General features: G+C 35.6%; 1 protein-coding gene across 3 annotated transcripts in view; it reads left to right on the forward strand.

Moving 5' to 3' along the window:
* LOC149782365 (uncharacterized) overlaps positions 1-22,635 on the forward strand; it is a 106,967-nt gene that overhangs the window by 39,265 nt on the left and 45,067 nt on the right. For 2 of the 3 annotated variants that reach the window (XM_089933739.1, XM_089933738.1), the window contains exon 2: positions 4,538-4,598. In XM_089933739.1, the coding sequence (XP_089789865.1) occupies positions 4,538-4,598 (61 nt within the window). Of the gene's footprint in view, positions 1-4,537; positions 4,599-18,086; positions 18,255-22,635 lie in introns of those variants that run through there. The other variant, XM_089933741.1, reaches the window with a different exon arrangement.

Below are 22,635 nucleotides of genomic sequence, written 5' to 3' on the forward strand. Positions count from 1 at the left end.
TTAAGATTTTGTAGGAAGATTATTCTGTTCATGATATTAAATGAAAATAATCATCTTGAGGTAATAGAAAAAATATCCTGATTGAACCGAATATCTCAGCTGGTCACTTCCCCCATATCGAAGATTAATTGGGCAGTTGTGAGACTTCAGACTAAAAGAACTATTTTACACTCCCTAGATAACAAATGGAGCTTTTGTCGTTAGGTGTACTTTGTACCCTCCCACGTTTGCTTAAATTTTCACTAATTCTGTTGTCGAGGGCTTCCTCGTGCGTTTGTACACGCATTGTCCTTTATATTGCGATTTTCTAGCTGTTGTTTCAGCATGAAGTGAGATCTCGTTCAGTATAGACTGCCATTTAGCTTCATGAATTAAATTACTCGTTAACACGCAGAGGTTCTCCGTAATTGGAGCTCACATCAGTGTACAGTGAAGGAATTTATTTATGAAACAGGCTCCAACTTTGATCACTATCTTATACTAACCCTGATCGAATTGGAAAAGTTTGTGAACCCGACCATGTATGTTAAGAGGCTAAACGACGTCCTACTCCAGACAATTTTAGTATTCCGGAATTTGGGTATTTCGACCAAGATAAGGGTTTAAATTATGGAGCTGGATACGGTAGCTGTAATAGGAGTTTAAATATTCTGGTGTTTTTTTTTTTTCAAAGTCATGTAGTAACTATTTAAAATGTTTTTTTGAGCTTCGCCATACAAAAGGCATTTAGAAATGGGTGCTTAAACTGTAGATCGATGCTTGTCTGATATGGAGATGCACTATTATAACGATATTAACAATAAAGTGTAATATTGTATTACTTATTACAATATTATAACGATATTAACAATACAGTGTCATAATGTATTACGTATTACAATATTACAACGATATAAACAATACAGTGTCATAATGTATTACGTATTACAATATTACAACGATATTAACAATAAAGTGTAATATTGTATTACTTATTACAATATTATAACGATATTAACAATAAAGTGTCATAATGTATTACGTATTACAATATTACAACGATATTAACAATAAAGTGTAATATTGTATTACTTATTACAATATTATAACGATATTAACAATACAGTGTCATATTGTATTATTTATTACAATTTTATAACGATATTACCAATAAAGTGGGGGCCCCGAGTGGCCGAGTGGTCTAAAGCGCTCTTCGTTACGGATCACTGCCATCTCACCTCTGTCTGCGGCGGTTCGAGTCTAAGATTCAGCCAATGTGGGCATGTGAGAAAGCTTGCCAGTAGCTTCTCGTGGGTCGGTGGTTCTTTCCGGGGTTTTCCGGGTTCTTCCTCCACCAATAATACTGGCCGCCATGTATAGCCTATCGTGCTGAAAAATGGCGTTAAACCCCACAACACAACAACAACCAATAAAGTGTCATTTTGTATTACCTATTACAACATGGGCTAAAATAGCATTCAGTACGGACACTTCTTTTTTTATCACTTACCACTGTCTTGATTAACGACTGTTCAGGCCTGACTAAAATGAAAACTCCGTATGCACATTTACACACTTTCTCACTTTAATTATCCAATTATTAAATTACATTTTGTATTAAATATTTGGTATGTAATTCGTAAACTGTAAAACTGCATATCCAACCGCATGGTGGCTGTCGCCTGCCCCCTCAGTGATAGCGGGATTCAGCCAAAAATCACTTGGCTTTAAATGGGGGTTATCTTGTGGATGTGGCAAGTTTGGATGTTGTATTCCTCCAGGAAGTATGTCAGTAAGTCAGATCTATTTGTAGAACGTTATTTTGTCTATCGATCGACACATATTTTATTGACATGTTCGAAAAAGCAAAAACAAAAAAAAAGGATATTCAGAAATTTTCAAGTACCACTCGTATTTAAAACGACAAAAAAGACACGTGCTTGACTGCATTGAACAGTTCGGTTATGCCCACGTTTTACGATTCCATTTGCTGATTAAATGCCACATTTTGCTTCATTCTTTAAAGACTTTTTCGGATTGAGCATTATTCGACGACGGTGACCGCGTTATTTTGAGATCACAAAATTAAATCACTGTTAGACCCTTGGTGTTTAGCATTTTTTTGTGTCAGTAATATATTACATTTATACGTACACAATACTTGATGAATCATCTTTCTCCAAAGTCTGATTTGTAGTTTGCAACCAAGTTAATAACGAAACTGGTATCAAAGCACCAGCCAATCAGATGGTAAATCTAGTATTTTTAATCATTTTAACGAGATTTTATTCAGTGGCTGACAGTAGGGGGCACTTCAAACCCATATAAGATATTGTCTCGTTCAGCCAGACCTCTCGCGTGGCTTTCTCCGAATCATCGCCATACAAACACAAACGTTCGTGACGCTGAAAACGAGGCTTTCACGTTGAAGTTAGGCACATTAGGTAGCATTCTCATTAACATTTAGGTCTAAAATAGACCTTAGAACACAAATAGAACTTATATCACAAATACAACTTAGATCACATAAATGCAAAATTGTTCTAGTTGTGTTATTTTATCATTCATTTACAACCATACCGTGAACAGGCTATGAGTCAAACTGGTTGAATTGCTATTTAGCATGAAACCCAGAAAAATCTTTTTTTTTAGACAGGTGTATCTCAAGGTTGAAATGACCATAAATATTAGAGAAAGAGCTGATAACTGTTGTCTGTTATATGCACGTGTCCATTGTAATGAGATGTCACTTTGGTGTGCATCACTGCGTCAGCTTATAAAGCATGCAGTGTTGTTGACTTGAAGCAGTTCTTCAAGTTAAACCGGTTCTTTTACAGTGGAGGATCAGATTGTATATACCCCCACAAATACACACACACACACACACACACACACACACATCAGAGACGAATATACGCCTGCTCAGAATGTTGCACCCCTCTATCCCTTTAAAAAAAAAAAAAATTCAGCAGCGGTGACTCAGTGGTTAAGGTGTTTGAATCTTGACCAGAAGGATTGCAGGTTCGCTTTAAAGCCACTATAGTTAAGATGGTAGAGCTTTTGATTCTTAATTCAAGGGTCGCGAGTGTGATACCCGCCGAGGCAAGTCCAGTCGCGTATACACTGTGCGAAACTGTATAGGGATAGAGTATGGTAGCGTATGCATAGTTTGAAACTTAATAGAATACGGTCGCAATAGTAGATTACAAAACTGAATAGAGTAATTTCGAAATACGGAGTGAGTAACTGAATAGAGTAGGATTACGTATGTACAGTATGAAAGTTTAACTAAATAGTTCACGTATGCACAGTGTGAAAGTTTTAACTGAATAGAGTATGATCACGTATGCACAGTGTGAAAGTTTTAACTGAATATAGTAGGATCACGTATGCACAGTGTGAAAGTTTTAACTGAATAGATCACGTATGCTGTGTAAAATTGAACCGAGTAAGATCACACATGCAGAGTGTGAAACTGAATAGGGAAATGTCACGAATGCAGAGTGAGAAACAATATGTAAAGGCATTATAGCGTCCGTTTACTAAGAAATAATTTATACACGTATATTTTCTTTGTCTAGTGTTTTCATCCTAAGTAGATTCCCCGTACCCGCACCGGATATTTTCAGTCAAGGTCTCTGTGATTACACTTATATTAGTGCTAGTGTATATAAAGTTGTCTTTAATTTGGTGTTTTTTAGCGCTCTTGAAGTTTTGACGGACCTATGAGGCCTGATATATCAATATGGCACGTGTCGAATTCAAGCGAGATTTTTACATTAAAAAATAAATATTGAAGATGGCCCTCACTTGTCCCAGATTTGCCATTTTGCTATTTGCTCAAAGGTTTCTTTAATTCAAACAATGACGGAATCGCGGTTAATCGTTATAATTAGAGTGGCGGACTGGCGACTGAAAGGGTGCCGGTTCGAATCCTACTGTCAGATCAGTCCAGTTCGGCTACGTTGGTGTGTTCTTGAGTAAGGCAATTTACTCCAATCTCAGTACTAACAAATCTGCTTGTATTGCTGTGTCGTAAAACACCAATCCAAGCTAAGTACCATCGTAGTGTGGATTTACCGTCTCGGCACATTTATCGTAAAACACCAGTCCTAAACAAGCACCTTCGTGGTGTGGATTTATGGTCTCGGCACATTTATAGTAAAACACCAAACCAAAACAAGTACCCTCGCGGTGGGGATTTTTCGTCTTTGTACGTTTGCCATAACATGCCAGACCAAACCAAGTACCATCGTCATGGATATATCGTGTCATCCAATTTGTAGTTTCAGTTTCGATTTTATGAGAGTAAACTTGCTCATTAGAATGATTTTGTTTATGCACTTAATGTTTTTGTATGTATGTAATAGATACGTAATGTAGTAGGTATATATCACCTAATAATTCAAATTTTGGGCATGGGGCAATGATACCAGTTGATTATAGATGTTAATGCAAAACAATACGAACATTCCTGGCTAGCTTGTTTACCAATAAGTTTTAGATCGCAGTACTCTAATTATTCACGAATCTCAGTGTATCTATTTTCTCGTTACAGATGGCAAATAGCGCCAATACACCCACAAGATGTTGGAAGACATTAGAATCGTGTCCAGCTGGTATGTGTCAGCTTTATTTCCATTAATATCTAATCTATATTTTTGTTCCTATCACTAAATGCATGGTACTTCAATACGAAAGAAGCTATTTGATTCATATTGGTCTGATGTCGTGGCCCCACTCGTGTGGTCATTTTAGGACGGTAGTGTGGCCATAACGCAAGGTTAACAATGTTTGTATTAATCAAAACACCTGTTCCGTTCAGTTGAATGTAACGTGGACGTCAGAACAATTGAATTACTTGAATGGTATTACTCACTCTGCATCATTGCCTTGTAACACACATTGGGATTCACTGTCCAGTTTCGTTCATAATCCATTTGCCGACCAGTTTGGCAGACGCGCGTGAATGTTATTAGTATAAGAAAGTAGTTCTGCAATATGATCCATTTACTTTGTTGTTATGATATGATATATATGTTAAAAATCCAAATCTCTCTCTCTCTCTCTCTCTCTCTCTCTCTCTCACACACACACACACACCATATAACACTTGTCCAGCATAAGTACGTTTAACATCTGATCAAAAGCTACCGACATCCAAATTCCGTTCACAGTTTATAAAAACAGTTTGTGACCATATTGCACCTTAAATTTAGAATGTGCCTCCGCCACACTACTTACACAGCCACAGTAACATGTATCTTGAAAGAAAGAATGATTCCAAGATAAAAAAAAAAACAGTTCATGCTAGGAATATTTCCCAATGAAAGGCGAATAATACCTCTACATTTAGATATAAACTATCTAGCCTTCAAGCATTTTGCCATAGACGACCGGGAGGGGGCGTTTGAGAATGATCAATTTGATTTCTTTTGAGTGATACATAATTGGATTTAGGTTCCAGAATACACAAGTAGGTCTCTCGTGGGTCGGTGGTTCTTCCCTGGGTTTTTCAGGGTTCTTCCTCCACCATTAATACTGGCCGCCATGTATAGCCTATCGTGTGCTGAAAAATGGCGTTAAACCCTACAACAACAACAACAACAACACAAGTAGGTCTCTTCTCTGATGTGCATCTCACAGACGATTGCTAGCCATGTGCATCCGTCTTCATTTTCCGAACCTAAGGTGTAAAACAAAAGAACAATAAAGCTAGCAGGAGTTGCTATTTTGTTTTAATAAACATTACAACTATTTTATCCTAAATTTTATTGCTGGTGCACTTTCCAAAAAAAAAACTTTTGGTTTCATTTCAACTTCATTTGCTGAAAATGCACAAGCAGTCATTCTCACCTGTCAGTTTCGTACAGAACATTGTTGTACTAATAGCGATAAAAACTAACCTTGGTAGGTGGGAGACGTGTATGTTAGCGTTCTCTGCATTGTGTGTTTTATAAGCAAAATATGGTCCTGTCTCAGAGGTACCTCAAAACCACAGAGCGGGATCTAAAATATATCAGTGCCGTTGAGAGAGAAGCCATATTGTTTGCATTGGTTGGGGTGAAATGCATTAATGTTACGAATATGTAATTTCTTGAATGAATATACAAAATACCCTATTAAACTAGTGTTTTAGTGTGTGTGTATTGCCAAATAAATGTTTGCGTATTTGGTGTTTGGCGATATATAATACTAATAATTATCATTGGCTGAATTAGCATATGTTAAAATTTGTTTTGTTCGCCGCTTCTTAGTGACCCTTACATCAACGAGTAATGACTGGCACCAGTTGCGTCAGGGCAGCTTGACTGCTTTTAAGGTTTACTTGGGTAGATATTTTCCACTTTGTTACACGGTATCAATACAGCTAATTGCAACGTTTCTAAAATACCCGACAAGCGATTTTCTGATTTTCCGCTTACCCCTTCCCCTTCAGATTTAAATATCGAATGCAAAGTAATCGTTTAAATTGAAGTTATTGCTGTGTTGTTTTTTTCCTGGATAGCGTGTTTCCCTGGATAGCATTTTTTCAATAATTTAATTGGTATATTTTTTTTCCCACAGAAAGATGTTCCGCATCTCAAAGACATTTAATTAAAGTACTGATAAAATCACAGTTGTGTTACCACATTATATGTTTAAGATTTGGTGAAAATCATAGAATACGAAACAACCTCAATGAAACAAGTTTATATAAAATTTCAGCATGATTTAAAAGTTAAATCAGTGATTCTTTTTGTACAAGTAAATAATGAACAACTCCTTCATTAAATAAAAAGTAAGGAGAAACCTTCTTCAGTACTTCAAAAAAGTTTTTATATTAATCTAAATCGGTATAGCAATTAAATAACAAACATACGCATACATAAACATAGCCGCCACAGCATCCATCTTGAAAAAAACTGTTATCGCTATTATTTCTATATAGAGTCTGATGATAGAGTTTTACTGAAAGACATGACGTCTGGTTATTCCAAAATATAATGGTGCCATTCTGACGTCTTTTTTGGCCTCCACAGATGCCATCTTGAAAATCGCGGTGCCACTACTTCTCTTGAATGTATCAATATGGGATTTTCACTAAAACATGTCCGACTATGTCTAGTTAGTACTGAATAAAAATGATGCAAACCTTACGTCGAATAGGGCCGCAGCATCATCGAAGTTTATCACGTTGTAATCTCTGCTCCTGAATGGTAAATCAACATTGACGGCTTCATATGCAGTTCGGTTGGATCTACATGAAAATTATGTATCCAGTATGGGTGCCACATGGGTTCGTCCTGAAAATCTAGTTATCGTTACACTTCCGGAATGGATAATCGTATAGTCGTTAAGGTTTTAACTGGAATGCTTTCTATGACGATTGTAAAATTAATACTTTAATTGTAAAAAAAAAAGTTTAATATACGCCAAAAATAACATAGTCAATGAAGTCAAACTTAAGACACCATTCTTTTGCGCAAGACCTCCTGTGTCAAAAAAGCGCTTCTCTTGAACATGTTTCCATTGCTTTCCGAGTATACATACATATAAATCACCGTCTTCTAGTCAAGACAACCACGATTAAATCAAAATGTCATTTTCACAAGATGGTTTGGTATTTAAAATATGCAAAGGGGAATGGAAAATTAAGTTTGCTGTCAGTAGTGCCAGACGTCTGCAATTGTCTGTAAAATGCAGTTAAAGTAGCTATTTCCTGGAAGCGTACATATTCTCTAAATCAGACTCGGTTGGAAGTTAATTCGTCATTCGGAGGGATAAATAACATCATTGTAATTAATTTGGAGCTAAAACTACCTCCAATTTTTTTTCTTTTTTTTCTTCATTAGTTCAAGATTTGTATTTGCCATATAAGAATGGTCGAGAGGTCTAAACTGCTTGCCTTCACATATCACTGACATCGTTTTCTATGTGGGTTTGATCCTTGGGTGCGGTCAGCGTGGGTACGTGATAAAGATTGCCAATAGCTTCCTGTGGGTCCGTGGTTCTTCCTGGGGTTTTCCTGGGCTCTTCCTCCACAAAATATACTGGCCGCCATATATAACCTCTCATGTGCTGAGAAATGGCATTAAACCCATAGCAACCAACCAAAACATTACCATTTAGTCTGTTGTCGGATATTGTTCTACTTGGAGAACACATATACCATCTAAAACTAGAATTTGCATGATCATCTATAAGAAGATATGTTGCTACGATTTGGTTGCCTTGACAGCAGCCTATTTCTTTGCCAAGGCCTTCTAAGTTTTGTAGACCCAAAATATTCAGCCCCGCTTATCTATTACTCGTTGATCATAAACCGAAGTGCCAACAGCTGTGATCCTTGCCAAACGCCAACAAATCAACGAAGTCGCCAAAACCTGGTGTGCAAATTATGATACATGCACGGAAAACATGTTTCCACTGCGTAATATAATATGAACGTTGTTCGGAACTTTAATTGTGGAATAACATAATTGCACATGCCACTTACTTGCCGTAAATTATACACGATTTATAAATATAATTAATTTTACATATTAAATAAAAAAGTGTCATCGATCTTACACATGGTAATGATAAGAATTAAGGAACAAACTAAACATATCGCAAAAGATAAACAAGCTATTTTTTCAATAGTGCTCTAAGGTCCTTTCAAGACTACATCCATACTCAGCGAAAAACATGCACAGGATCTGCAAGAACTCAAAATGAAAACAAAAAAGGTTTCCATGTTGCATTTTGATTTGGCAAGTTGTCGTTAAATGAACTTAAGATGAAGTATTTTGTAAATTTTGAGTATTTTCCCATTGTTATCAAGCAGTTTAGCATTTTGTTTTGGCAGATAGCTAAGTGAAATGAAGATGAAGTCTATGATAACCATTTTTATCAACCAGTTGATTCTATCAAAGACATAATGATTGTACGAGGAAGCAAATCAACTATACATGCTGCACTTGTGCATAGTGTGCATACATGAGCCAACTGCAGCAGTTAACAACATGCACATAATACGGCACATTTAGATGAAATCAAATTCAGGTGATATTCCTTCAGTTTGTTTTTGATTAACGCTTTACTAATCATGATGTACGGTTGGCAGCTTGTACTCATATATATATATATATATATATATATATATATATATATATATATATATATATATATATATATATATATACACATACATGGGCGTCAGATTAGTGCTAGTCGATCTGCTTCCAATTACATGTACGTAATGTAGCATACACTGCAGGAGGAGATTATATAAATCGATTAAAAAATGGTTTTAGCTTTTTAAATTTTCTCCTTTCTTTTATAATTCTACCGTAACATAGCATGGAGTTTTTCAAACTTGTAATTTTAAAATGTTGCTGACCTGTTGATGTGAAATAGATCCAATACGCTTTATTGGATGTCGTATGATGTGATTGTTAGAGAGAGAAGCCGTGGTGGCATGGTGGTTAGCATACTGGCTGGCGACCGAGAGAAAGTGGTTTCGAATCTTATAATCAGCAGACTTGTTATAACTTTATGGTCTAAGTAACAGAAAAGAACGAAAACCAACAAGTTTTGTAAATTTCAGAAAATAATTTACTTATCTAGAATAAAATTGAAATTTAAAAAAGAACTTTGTGTTGTGAATTAAATCCTTATTAGTCCTATAAAGTTCTGTCATAAGTCCAAACGAATAGTGTTCCGAATGAATTCCACTGGTATTCCGAATGAATTCTAAACTTGAAATTGCTGATGTACTGATAGCTTGGAATTGTGTTAATTTGTTAACAGAATTTCAGTTTACTTATCTCTTACATAAAAACCTAAGTCACAATATGAGAGTTGAAAGTACATTTCTAGAAAATTCTAAGTTGCCAACAATATCAGGTATTTTACTAAAACTTTGGTAAAGAACATGACAAACAGCAGGTACACCAAGAATTATTAAAGGAAAAACCCATATCCTGAACTCAAATCAAGGTAAACATTTTCTACAAATAATAATAATAATCTTAATATAGAATCCACAATCATAAATAAAAATGAGCTATGCATTATGTTGTTTACAAAAAAGAAAGACATTAGTCATGTAGGCATAACTCCTACTATCAGTTCTGAATAAAAGTCAATCACACAATGCACATTAAATATACATAGCACGTAATCATGGAAAAAATCCAGCGGACAGTACACAGTAAATATACATAACATATAATCATGGACAAAAACCAACGGACAATGCACATTAAATATACATAACATATAATCATGGACAAAAACCAACGGACAATACACAGTAAATATACATAACATATAATCATGGACAAAAACCAACGGACAATACACAGTAAATATACATAACATATAATCATGGACAAAATCCAACGGACAATACACAGTAAATATACATAACATATAATCATGGACAAAATCCAACGGACAATACACAGTAAATATTCATAACATATAATCATGGACAAAAACCAACGGACAATACACAGTAAATATTCATAACATATAATCATGGACAAAAACCAACGGACAATACACAGTAAATATTCATAACATATAATCATGGACAAAAACCAACGGACAATACACAGTAAATATACATAACATAGTATCATGGACAAAACCCAACGGACAATGCACAGTAAATATACATAACATATAATCATGGACAAAATCCAACGGACAATGCACAGTAAATATACATAACATATAATCATGGACAAAAACCAACGGACAATGCACATTAAATATAAATAACATATAATCATGGACAAAAACCAACGGTCAATACACAATAAATAACATATAATCATGGTCAAAAGCCAACGGTCAATACACAGTAAATATACATAACATATAATAATGGACAAAGACCAACGGACAATGCACATTAAATATAAATAACATATAATCATGGACAAAAACCAACGGTCAATACACAGTAAATATACATAACATATAATCATGCACAAAAACCAACGGACAATGCACATTAAATATAAATAACATATAATCATGGACAAAAACCAACGGTCAATACACAATAAATATACCTAACATATAATCATGCACAAAAACCAACGGACAATGCACAGTAAATATACATAACATAGTATCATGGACAAAAACCAACGGACAAGACACTGTAAATATACATAACATATAATCATGCACAAAAGCCAACGGACAATGCACAGTAAATATACATAACATTGTATCATGGACAAAAACCAACGGACAATACACAGTAAATATACATAACATAGTATCATGGACAAAAACCAACGGACAATGCACAGTAAATATACATAACATATAATCATGGACAAAAACCAACGGACAATACACAGTAAATATACATAACATAGTATCATGGACAAAAACCAACGGACAATACACAGTAAATATACATAACATATAATCATGGACAAAAACCAACGGACAATACACAGTAAATACACATAACATATAATCATGGACAAAAACCATCGGACAATGCACAGTAAATGTACATAACATAGTATTATGGACAAAAAACAAAGGACAAGACAAAGTAAATATACATAACATATAATCATGGACAAAAACCAACCGTCAATACACAGTAAATATACATAACATATAATCATGGACAAAAACCAACGGACAATGCACAGTAAATATACATAACATAGTATCATGGACAAAAACCAACGGACAAGACACAGTAAATATACATAACATATAATCATGGACAAAAACCAACGGTCAATACACAGTAAATATACATAACATAATTATCATGGACAAAAAGCAACGGACAATACACAGTAAATATACATAACATATAATCATGGACAGAAGCCAACGGACAATACACAGTAAATGTACATAACATATAATCATGGACAAAAAGCAACGGACAATACACAGTAAATATACATAACATATAATCATGGACAAAAGCCAACGGACAATACACAGTAAATATACATAACATATAATCATGGACAAAAACCAACAGACAATACACAGTAAATATACGTAACATATAATCATGGACAAAAAGCAACTGACAAGACACAGTAAATATACATAACATAGTATCATGGACAAAAACCAACGGACAATACACAGTAAATATACATAACATATAATCATGGACAAAAAGCAACGGACAAGACACAGTAAATATACATAACATATAATCATGGACAAAAGCCAACGGACAATACACAGTAAATATACATAACATATAATCATGGACAAAAAGCAACGGACAATACACAGTAAATATACATAACATATAATCATGGACAAATGCCAACGGACAATACACAGTAAGTATACATAACGTATAATCATGGACAAAAAGCAACTGACAAGACACAGTAAATATACATAAGATAGTATCATGGACAAAAACCAACGGACAATGCACAGTAAATATACATAACATATAATCATGGACAAAAACCAACGGACAATACACAGTAAATATACATAACATAGTATCATGGACAAAAACCAACGGACAATACACAGTAAATATACATAACATATAATCATGGACAAAAAGCAACGGACAATACACAGTAAATATACATAACATATAATCATGGACAAAAAGCAACGGACAATACACAGTAAATATACATAACATATAATCATGGACAAAGACCAACGGACAATGCACATTAAATATACATAACATATAATCATGGACAAAAAGCAACGGACAATACACAGTAAATATACATAACATATAATCATGGACAAAGACCAACGGACAATGCACAGTAAATATACATAACATATAATCATGGACAAAGACCAACGGACAATACACAGTAAATATACATAACATATAATCATGGACAAAAACCAACGGACAATGCACAGTAAATATACATAACATATAATCATGGACAAAAGCCAGCGGTCAATACACAGTAAATAACATAGTATCATGGACAAAAACCAACGGTCAATACACAGTAAATATACATAACATAGTATCATGGACAAAAACCAACGGACAATACACAGTAAATATACATAACATAGTATCATGGACAAAAGCCAGCGGACAGTACACAGTAAATATACATAACATATAATCATGGACAAAAAGCAACGGACAATGCACAGTAAATATACATAACATAGTATCATGGACAAAAACCAACGGACAATACACAGTAAATATACATAACATATAATCATGGACAAAGCCCAACGGACAATACACAGTAAATATACCTAACATATAATCATGGACAAAAACCAACGGACAATACACAGTAAATATACGTGACAAGACTAAACTTAATGGCAGGTTATTATATATCAGTAAGATAGAGGAAAATACGTGTTTTGTCATATCGGTATTCGGTTATAACCATTAAATTTCTAATTATATCTAGTTGGTACTAAATGAAAATGATGGAAGCCTATCATCCCTTGTGCCAAAAACATGTCAGCTATGCTGACTATCTCATTATTACTACTTCCATAATTGATTGTCACATGAACATTTTGCCAAAACAACGTATTGCATCTAGTTGGTCCTAAATAGAAATGGTGCTCGCAAACATCCAATATGGCTACCATAACGAACGTATTGAAAGTCTTGCTACTTATGCTCTCGAATGGATGGACGGTCATAATGGCGTGGAGTGTTCATCAAAAGTTTTCTGATAGTGTCTCAGCGTGAAATTCGATTGATATTCATTTCCTATCGTGTCTCAGCGTGGAGCTCGATTAATATATATTCTCTATCCATATCTTTACTATAAGATCACCAATGGCAATCAACCAGGAACAATATGTTTTTATACTCATTCGAGTAGGTGATTATGTTTTTTGACCGTTTAGGCCTTGGGCTTTCATAGCCAGCAAATCCCATTTAGTCGGCAATTTTCATTTTAGAACTAAATATGTATTGCCTAAAACATGTTGCATTTTTTTGCCCAAGATTTTCCAAGACTGCTTTTGAGAATTTCTATGATATCACAGTTTGAGAAGTTCAGAGCAAGGTACAGGGTAAAATTCGAGTAAACCAAATATTTTCATCCAACAGGTCCAGTTTGTATGTTAAAATTGTGGATGACGTCAAGCAGGTACATTCAGTATTTGTACACATTGTAATTTGGGTTGAATGGGAACTGGTATACGGTGTGCAACACGGAAATTAAGTATATCCAATGATCAATGATAGAAAAAAGATTCTCACAGCATTAAAGGTAGAATTGAACTGTACAACGTACGAGTTTTTTGTTTCTGATTCTGTTCTGGATACGATTGGGTAAACATCTAGCCGAATATATTATGTTTCTGCCGGTATGCTAAAAAAAAACAGTTGATAATTGTAGTTTATTTACATGTTGTGACGAAGTAAACAGTAACATATAACTGTGTGGTGTGATTGATCAATGGCCATGGAACTTCATATCATGCAGTTATAGATTCACAAGTTGATTCACAACGTCGCTCTTGTACGAGAGATCTGATAATAGTTCCTGACACCAATGCTGATTTCCATGTGAATTTCTTTTATAATTTTACAATTGTATGTCTTGTGTTGTATGTGTGTGTTAATATTTGGTTTAATTGTGGAATAAAACATTTAATTATATTTTGTTATATGAACAGTATCTATCTTCCCTTATGTACAACTTCTCACTGACCACTCCATTAGCCTAATGGTTAGAACGTCCGCCTCGGATGCGGAAGGTCCTGGGTTCGATCCCCGGCCGAGTCATACCAAAGACTTACAAAAATGGTTCAAACAGCTGCCTCGCTTGGCGCTCAGCATTAAGAGGTTAGTGCTATGAGTGGTCAGCTTGGTGTCAGGATAATGTGACTGGGTGTGACATCATGCTACATGTCTATGGCATAATGCCCCAGTGCTAGACATCACTATAAACTGTCACACTGCAGACATTGTAGCGATATGACTGAAAAATTGTTAAAACTAAGGTAAAAATACAAATCACACGCACACACACACGTACACAACTTTTCGCAAGCTGCTTGATCGTTTTGCACACGATTTTGCAGCGAGAATTACGGCAGTACTCCCTTTCCAGTTTGTTTCAATATTGCCGACCCTTAATTCAAGATGGCTATCATTACTAAAATAGCAAAATCAATATAAATTTAAACATGTACTCGCCATTTTTTAAAATTATTTTTAGCTCACCTAACTTGAAGACGAAGTCGGATTATGCTCCTGTCTTTAGTGCAACCTGTGTTGTCTGTCATGCGTCGTACTTTATATGTTTCTTATTTGAAATGTTTCACAAGTTGCTTGATCAATTTGCACACGATTTTACAAGAGGATTTTGGTACCAAGGATTTTTAACAATATGGACAAACGATCTTTATGTGGTATTACACATATATGTATATACACACATTGAAATCCATTAAGCAAATGTTTTTCCTAATATATGCCATCAACAGCATTATACAAGAGGTGTTCCGATAGCATCATGCATATCTTGCATTTGACCGGCGGATATCATCCAGGGGAGTGTACTTTCAACTCCACTTGGTTCTTTTATTTGAAGATTTTATTATTCTTTTTGTTGTTGTTGTTGTATGCGAAAGCCAGTTAGAAGTTATAAGAGCTTTTAGCCGACCTCAGTTATATTCGTTGCAAGACAAACATGTATAAACCATTATTTTCCATTTATTGCACTGTACAATAAATATTATTACAAATCAACGATTAAAAATGCTTGAACGTGGCATATTTCTCACCTGCTGACTTATTATTTGATCCGTCCATGTTATTGCTGTGCCCTTAGAGAGATCCTGCTGTAGAACACGCGGGTAATTATTTGGATTGTGTATTAGTATGTAAACACTGACAAGTGCAGCTCAATCAACCACTTAAGGAGAGCAACCTTTCATCCAGAAATCCCAATCTTGGCAGCTGGCTTGTAATGCTAGAGAATATTTCCGAAGCCATAGACCAGATGGGCTGAAATTTAGAGTTTTTGGCTTAACACAGTGCGACCGTCTCTCGTATTGAATCTCCTTTATGGATAATTGCGTGCATGGGGGTGGGTGAGGTGGGGTAAGGTGTGTGTATCTGTGTGTGTGTGTGTGTGTGTGTGAGAGAGAGGGAGAGAGAGAATAAAATATTGCTTGTGTGTCATTGTTTTTCTTTCTATACATTTATGGTTTTACTGCGGAAGATTTATGTATCTGTGTACTTTCACTGTACAGTATGTATTATAACCATGTTCATGCAGTGTCCACACAGTCCATGTAAGCAGTGAAAGCAGATAAAAGTCTTGTCATGTCTTGTCTGTCATTGCAGTCGTTTGCTGTACAGTCATCTTCGCTAGCCAAGATGCTGCACAATGCGATAGATATCATTGGGTCTTTTCATAACGGCTCTTTTTGTCTTGTCTATCATTGCAGCCTTTTGCTTCATGATGCGATAAAAAGCAATGCGTCTTTTAATCATGTGACATAGGCTATACACCAGCAATGATACGCCAGTAACATTAGCAATGCATAATGCACGTTTAAGCTGCGACTTAGAATCCATTTCTAGAATTCGCCTCGACAACACTCGCTTCCATCCAATAACAACATTAGACCTTGTGTTTATTTTGAAAGAACACGAAGTTAAACCTGAGTACCCATCTGTTAATTGGATGTTCGCGTGACACGTACGATATAAACAGACGGAGTTCTCAAAAAGGAAACGCATCATTGTTTTAGAATTTAAACTTTTAATTCAAGCGTCATACTTTCCAAGAAGTTAATTGAGTATGAAATGTTCTGTCATTTGCCACTGACGTGTGGGCGTTGATGATTGTCACTCGTACAGTACGAGGACCAGTCTATACAATTTTCACGAGAAATTTATTTCGGCAGAAGAGCTCATTTGATTGCGTGTCGGATTTGTATTCCAAATATAACATCTTGCGCACGCGTTCGTACGCTCTTTTTGTACTTGCTTTGATCCTCTATTAAGTTTTGCATGGACAAATATGTGCAAAAAATGATAAGTTATTGCAAAAAAAATATGTATGACCATTCACAGTCACGTATTTTATTCTTCCCACTCTCGCTATCTCTCCACGTTCCAGTTTTTTCTTCATTATGTATAACTTTCACTTGTGACGTTTCTTTATGTTTACATTTCATACACGTGATAATTATGTCAAGTAGCGAGCTAATTACCTATTACAAAAGATTCTTAAATTCGTGTATAGTGAAATAAATCCACGTGTGATAATGAGATTATCGTACGTCTGAGTTGCGGTGTTGGTTGCCACAGTGGCTACCAAAATTTTGACCTGATTTTGATCAAGCGTCGAATATATATTTCTGATCAAATTTGATAAATAGTATTATATTATCAAGCTGCTGGCTGAGTCTGATTATGAGCATAGTTTACGCATACTAATGATGTATTCTTGTATCTGACTGGCGAGTCGTGATGCCTCTATCGAAATTGAATGCTGTTTACAACACCTTGGCAAATAAGCTTATATTTACATTGTCGTGGACAGGATAAGTGAAACATGCGAATAATAATGACATTTCTTGTACCTTATTGACTAAGCTTTCTCGTCCATTTTCAATAAAACTTGGTAAATGGGTTTTACATCATCAGCATTTTGGATTACTTTGATTATGAGCAAGAGATGACGTCTTGTTATTTATCCTGTAATCTTTTAGAAATAAGTTTTAATATAATATAATAACGGTAGAAAATCGGTATGATCTAAAGAGTGGGAGCTAGTATAGGTATGTTGTGTCTGTACAACACTTCATAAGCCTGCTGTTAAGTTATGTATGCTTCGTGAGTGTTAACAGGCCCACTCGGGTCTCTTGTTCTAATCGCAACAATGCTTTACTGTATTGTTTGTGGATACCTGTATCATATCTTATTTTTAACCAACTTGTGTGTTGTTGTTTTGTCTTGTCATACGTTGTTATACATGTCATAGGACGTTTCCGCTCGCTGTGTCAGGAATAGGTTGTCCAGCATTGTTATGCATTGTATAGGCAGTTTCCACTGGCTGGATTAGGTTGTCGGGCATTGTTGTTTACCATTGTTATGCATTGTATAGGCAGTTTCCTCACAGTTTCTGCACGCTGTCTAAGGAACAAATTGTCGGGCATTGTTTTGCATTGTATAGACGGTTTCCAGACTGTGTCAAAGGATTAAGTTGTTTAGCAGATTCAAGTCAAAACATAAGATAAATATTACAGCAGTGGTAACAACAGAGAAGAGGCGAATTTAAAATGGATTCCCCATCAAAGTATAGGTAATTTACATGTGTTGTACAAGAAACCTATTTAAATGATGTCTCGCGTCTTTGGGGAAAAATAGTTGGGGTATGAAGCATATTTTAAAGTGATAATAGTGAAGTAATTTGGGTCTGTCTATTGTCTTTGATTCCAAATGTTCAACTTAAACAAAATCGGTTTTGTAAATTATTCAGTGGAAGGGGGGTTATAGACTGGTACAGGGATGAGCAGTATAGACTAGTACAAAGATGAACATTATAGATTGGTGCAAATATGAGCATTTTTGACTGGTACAAGGACGAGCATTAGAGACTGGTGCACGGATGAGCATTATAGACTGGTTCAAGGTGACTTTGAACATTTAGACATTACTTTGGTAAATGTTGGTCCGACAAATGATGATGATAGTCGAAGTTTTATATATAGGTTGGATGAATGTATAGCGAAAAATGGTTGAGAAATACATATTGGTGGGAAATACCTATTGGTGGGAAATACTTATTGATGAAAAATACTTACCGGTGAGAGGAAAACTTATTGGTGAAAAATAATTATCAGTTAAAAATCTTTATTGGTTTGGATTTTAATATAATAATCGATCATACTTTGGAAACGTAGCTGGTGTTGGAGTTCAGTGGGGCCCCGAGTGGCCGAGTGGTCTAAAGCGCTCTTCGTTACGGATCACTGCCATCTCACCTCTGTCTGCGGCGGTTCGAGTCTAGGATTCAGCCAATGTGTGTATGTGAGAAAGCTTGCCAGTAGCTTCTCGTGGGTCGGTGGTTCTTTCCGGTGTTTTCCCGGGTTCTTCCTCCACCATTAATACTGGCCGCCATGTATAGCCTATCGTGTGCTGAAAAATGGCGTTAAACCCCACAACAACAACAACCATATATATTTTTAGTCAGTTGATAGAAAAATGAGGTCTTTCCACAGATGGTGCATTTACATCCAGAGAAGAAACAGTTTACATGGCACTCCATTCATTCCTCTCATGTTCTGCAGTCTGACGAAATTTTTAGTCTTCGAAATGATGATAAATAGTGTTTTCAAAAGGGAAATTACACCATTAGTCTTGTTTTGACCAGTCGGCAGTTACATTTGATTTAGAGCTTGTTGCTGAATACAGACAGTTTGAAAATATGTTATGACAGGTATGGAATTATACATTGCAGCAGATCCGATTTAAAATTGGCATTGGTAAGAGATGTAGACCGCGCCTAGAAAATAAACATCGGACACAAAAAGAAAAACACATTGGGAGAGAAAGAGTTGTGCTAAATGCAGATAATGGAAACAGTCCAAGTGAAAAAGAAAAGACAATTAGATAAGGTGACTGAGGAACAAGACAAATTAGATGATGAAATAGAAAACTCGAGTTTGTATGCTTAAATTGAAAAGGTGGAGGGGGAGTGGATGTTGATGCTATACATGCACAGAGAAACAAATTTTGAATGCAAAGACATATATAGAAGCTGAAATTGGAAGGTGAATACATCCTTGATACCAAACCTATTTTGTATTAAAAAGGTTTACTATGAACGTCAATAAGAGACTAAACCAGTCAGCTCAACAAGTCACTATAATGTGAGTGTGATTTGGATTTTTAACGTAGTGCTTAACAATTATTCAGTGATATTGCTACGATGTATGCAGTGTGGCTAGCACTGGGTCATCATGCCGCATGTATAGCATGACGTCCAACACAGTCCACATTATCCCGACACAAGGCCGACCAGTGATAACACTAATTTCTTAATGCTGAGCGCCTAGAGAGGTAGTTGTTAGTACCATTTATTAAATAAGTCTTTGGTATAAATTGGCCGGGGATCGAACCAGCGAACTTCTGCGATCATCCCATCAATGCCTTTCTCATTTGTTGTCCTGCAAGTATACAGTAACACATTTTTGTCGTTGATGCTTTTAAGTTACTGTTTGATAGATATTAGTATAATATTGTATGTATATTTTTATTTCAATATCTCATGAATATGTCTCAATGCCTGCAATCCCGTGCCTTCGTTATCACATCAGTCATGTGATAGAATTACATATACAGTATTGGGATTATAGACAAATACAGCTGTCACGCCAAAGGCTGTCATTCATATACATTATTGGGACTGTAGAGGAATACAGCTGTCGCACCAAAGTCTGTCATTCATATACAGTATTGGAATTACAGAGAAATACAGCTGTCCCGCCAAAGGCTGTCATTCGTATACAGATTTGGAATTATAGGGGAATACACAGCATTCACACCAAAGGCGGTCGTCCATGTACAGTATTGGAATTGTAGAAAAATGCAGCAGGCACACAAAAGGCGATCAAAAGAGAGTTGACGCTTTTTCATTTGCATAGACCATTGTAATATCTACTGTATCGAAATTTGTGTACGAACACTTGTGTATTTAAAAGTTGTTTGCGGGAATTTTATAATGACTAGCATATGTTATAGGAATGAGCTGTGACAAGTTAGAGGAAGAAAAAAATCCAACTTTGCACAGGTATCGCCGCATTGTGTGTGTGTGTGAGAGAGAGAGAGAGAGATATTTAATTAGCACATTCTTGATAGCTTATGACCGGATCACGTTCAATTAATCTGTATCACCTCGCATAAAGAAATAACATAAATAAAAATCTTGTGTTTGGAAATCACTAATTAAAAGAAGCTTATTAACAGGATGCAGAATAACAGAAAAGTAATCGTAAAAAGGAAATGTAAATTTGGTATCAGTGACAAATCTCTCTTGAAAATGGCAATTTCCCTGATCGATGGCAGCCAATGAACTTAGTACCTTGCTAGTTGGTCTTGTATTTTGTCCGCCGCTGCATCGAGCGGATTTGTAAGCGGATGCTTGTAACGTAATTCGAAATATTTTTATATCGATTCTAAGTGAGGCGCCGGCAGGCGGATTTGATCAATGCGTTAATTGGTTGTTGGATCGATATTGTTATAGAGAGCTTTGAATCCAGTTGTGCGCTAATATCTATATAATGATGACAGGTCGTACTAGGCAGCTGACACAAGCGGTATATTATACACGCCCTTTGGGCTCCATGTAGATGGGATATGCTGGCAATGTAACTATATATATATATATATATATATATATATATATATATATATATATATATATATATATATATATATGATAGGAATCAGACAGAAAGCTATACTGACAAGTAGCGACCCGTCTGACGTAGACAGGTTATTATGGATAGCCAGGTGCAGGTGTTTTATAGTGTCCAGCTGGGTCTAATTTGGCAGCTTGTAAAATCGTTAGAAAGTACAGAAATACTGACCCCAGCACAGCAGCTATGTAAACAAAGGAGCTGAAGTTATGCATACACGAGTCTAGTAAATTAGACTATAATTTCTGGATAATGCATACGATACAAGTCTTTGTTTTTCTTTCTTCATTTCCTTGTTGTCCTGTTTTACATTTTGTAATGGAATTTAATTGTGTGTGTGTGTGTGTATATGTGTGAGTGAGTGAGAGAGAGAGAGAGAGGAGCTTATATTGTATGAAAGCCAATCAGGATTACATTCTAGAGTGTAAATATTCAGTTAATACAAATTACTCTTAGTATGGAAAAATGTTATTGTTAGGATTATAATTTTGATTTTTTAATTCATACGAAAAACCTTTTCGTTACTACTAATTCTCTTTATTGGTAATATGACTTCTCATGGCGGGCAGGTACAACCTTACATCCCACGACCTCAATTTATTCGTTTATATTTAAAAATCTGTATTCGGCCAGCTCCCTGGAGGAACTTGCACATGTGTGTATTGTCATTCATCCGTTGTCCGTTGGGAGGCCAGCATTATTCATTCGTCATCTACTAGCATTTGTTTGTTATCGCTATTCCTCGTAAAATACTATGAAGAAATACTTGAAACTGAAACAGTTATGTTTTGAAGTTTGATTAGTTTTCAATAAAAACGGTTCCTTTCGGACATTCATTTATATTGTCTGTCACGGCGGCCATGACGAGAATTTTGTTTCTTTTATGGCCACTCATTATTAAAGGACAAGATTTTTATATAGCTGATTCTAAAGACAAATGCTGTCAATCTAATCTACAACATCTTGAAAATAACTTTATCGCAGCACTTCCTGAAAAGATTTTCGTATGGGCAGTATGTCTTCGATAACACTTCTTATGGTATGCAGTGAAAATAATGCTGATTCTATCGCCAACAGGGTAGGCGACCATTTTGACAATATTGTTATAGTTACTCTTGCTGGACCGAATCTCATCTCATATTGAAAGTTTTCATTCAATGACGTTTTACTGTTATGAGTTGTTGCGTATGATGTTGTGTATGTCCGTTGCCAGTTTCGTTTGTACACAATAACTAGAGTTGTTTATATCGACAGTTGCCAAAAACT

Source organism: Sinohyriopsis cumingii, chromosome 15, assembly GCF_028554795.1.
Source record: "Sinohyriopsis cumingii isolate HCF-2022 chromosome 15, ASM2855479v2, whole genome shotgun sequence".
NCBI lineage: Eukaryota > Metazoa > Mollusca > Bivalvia > Unionida > Unionidae > Sinohyriopsis > Sinohyriopsis cumingii.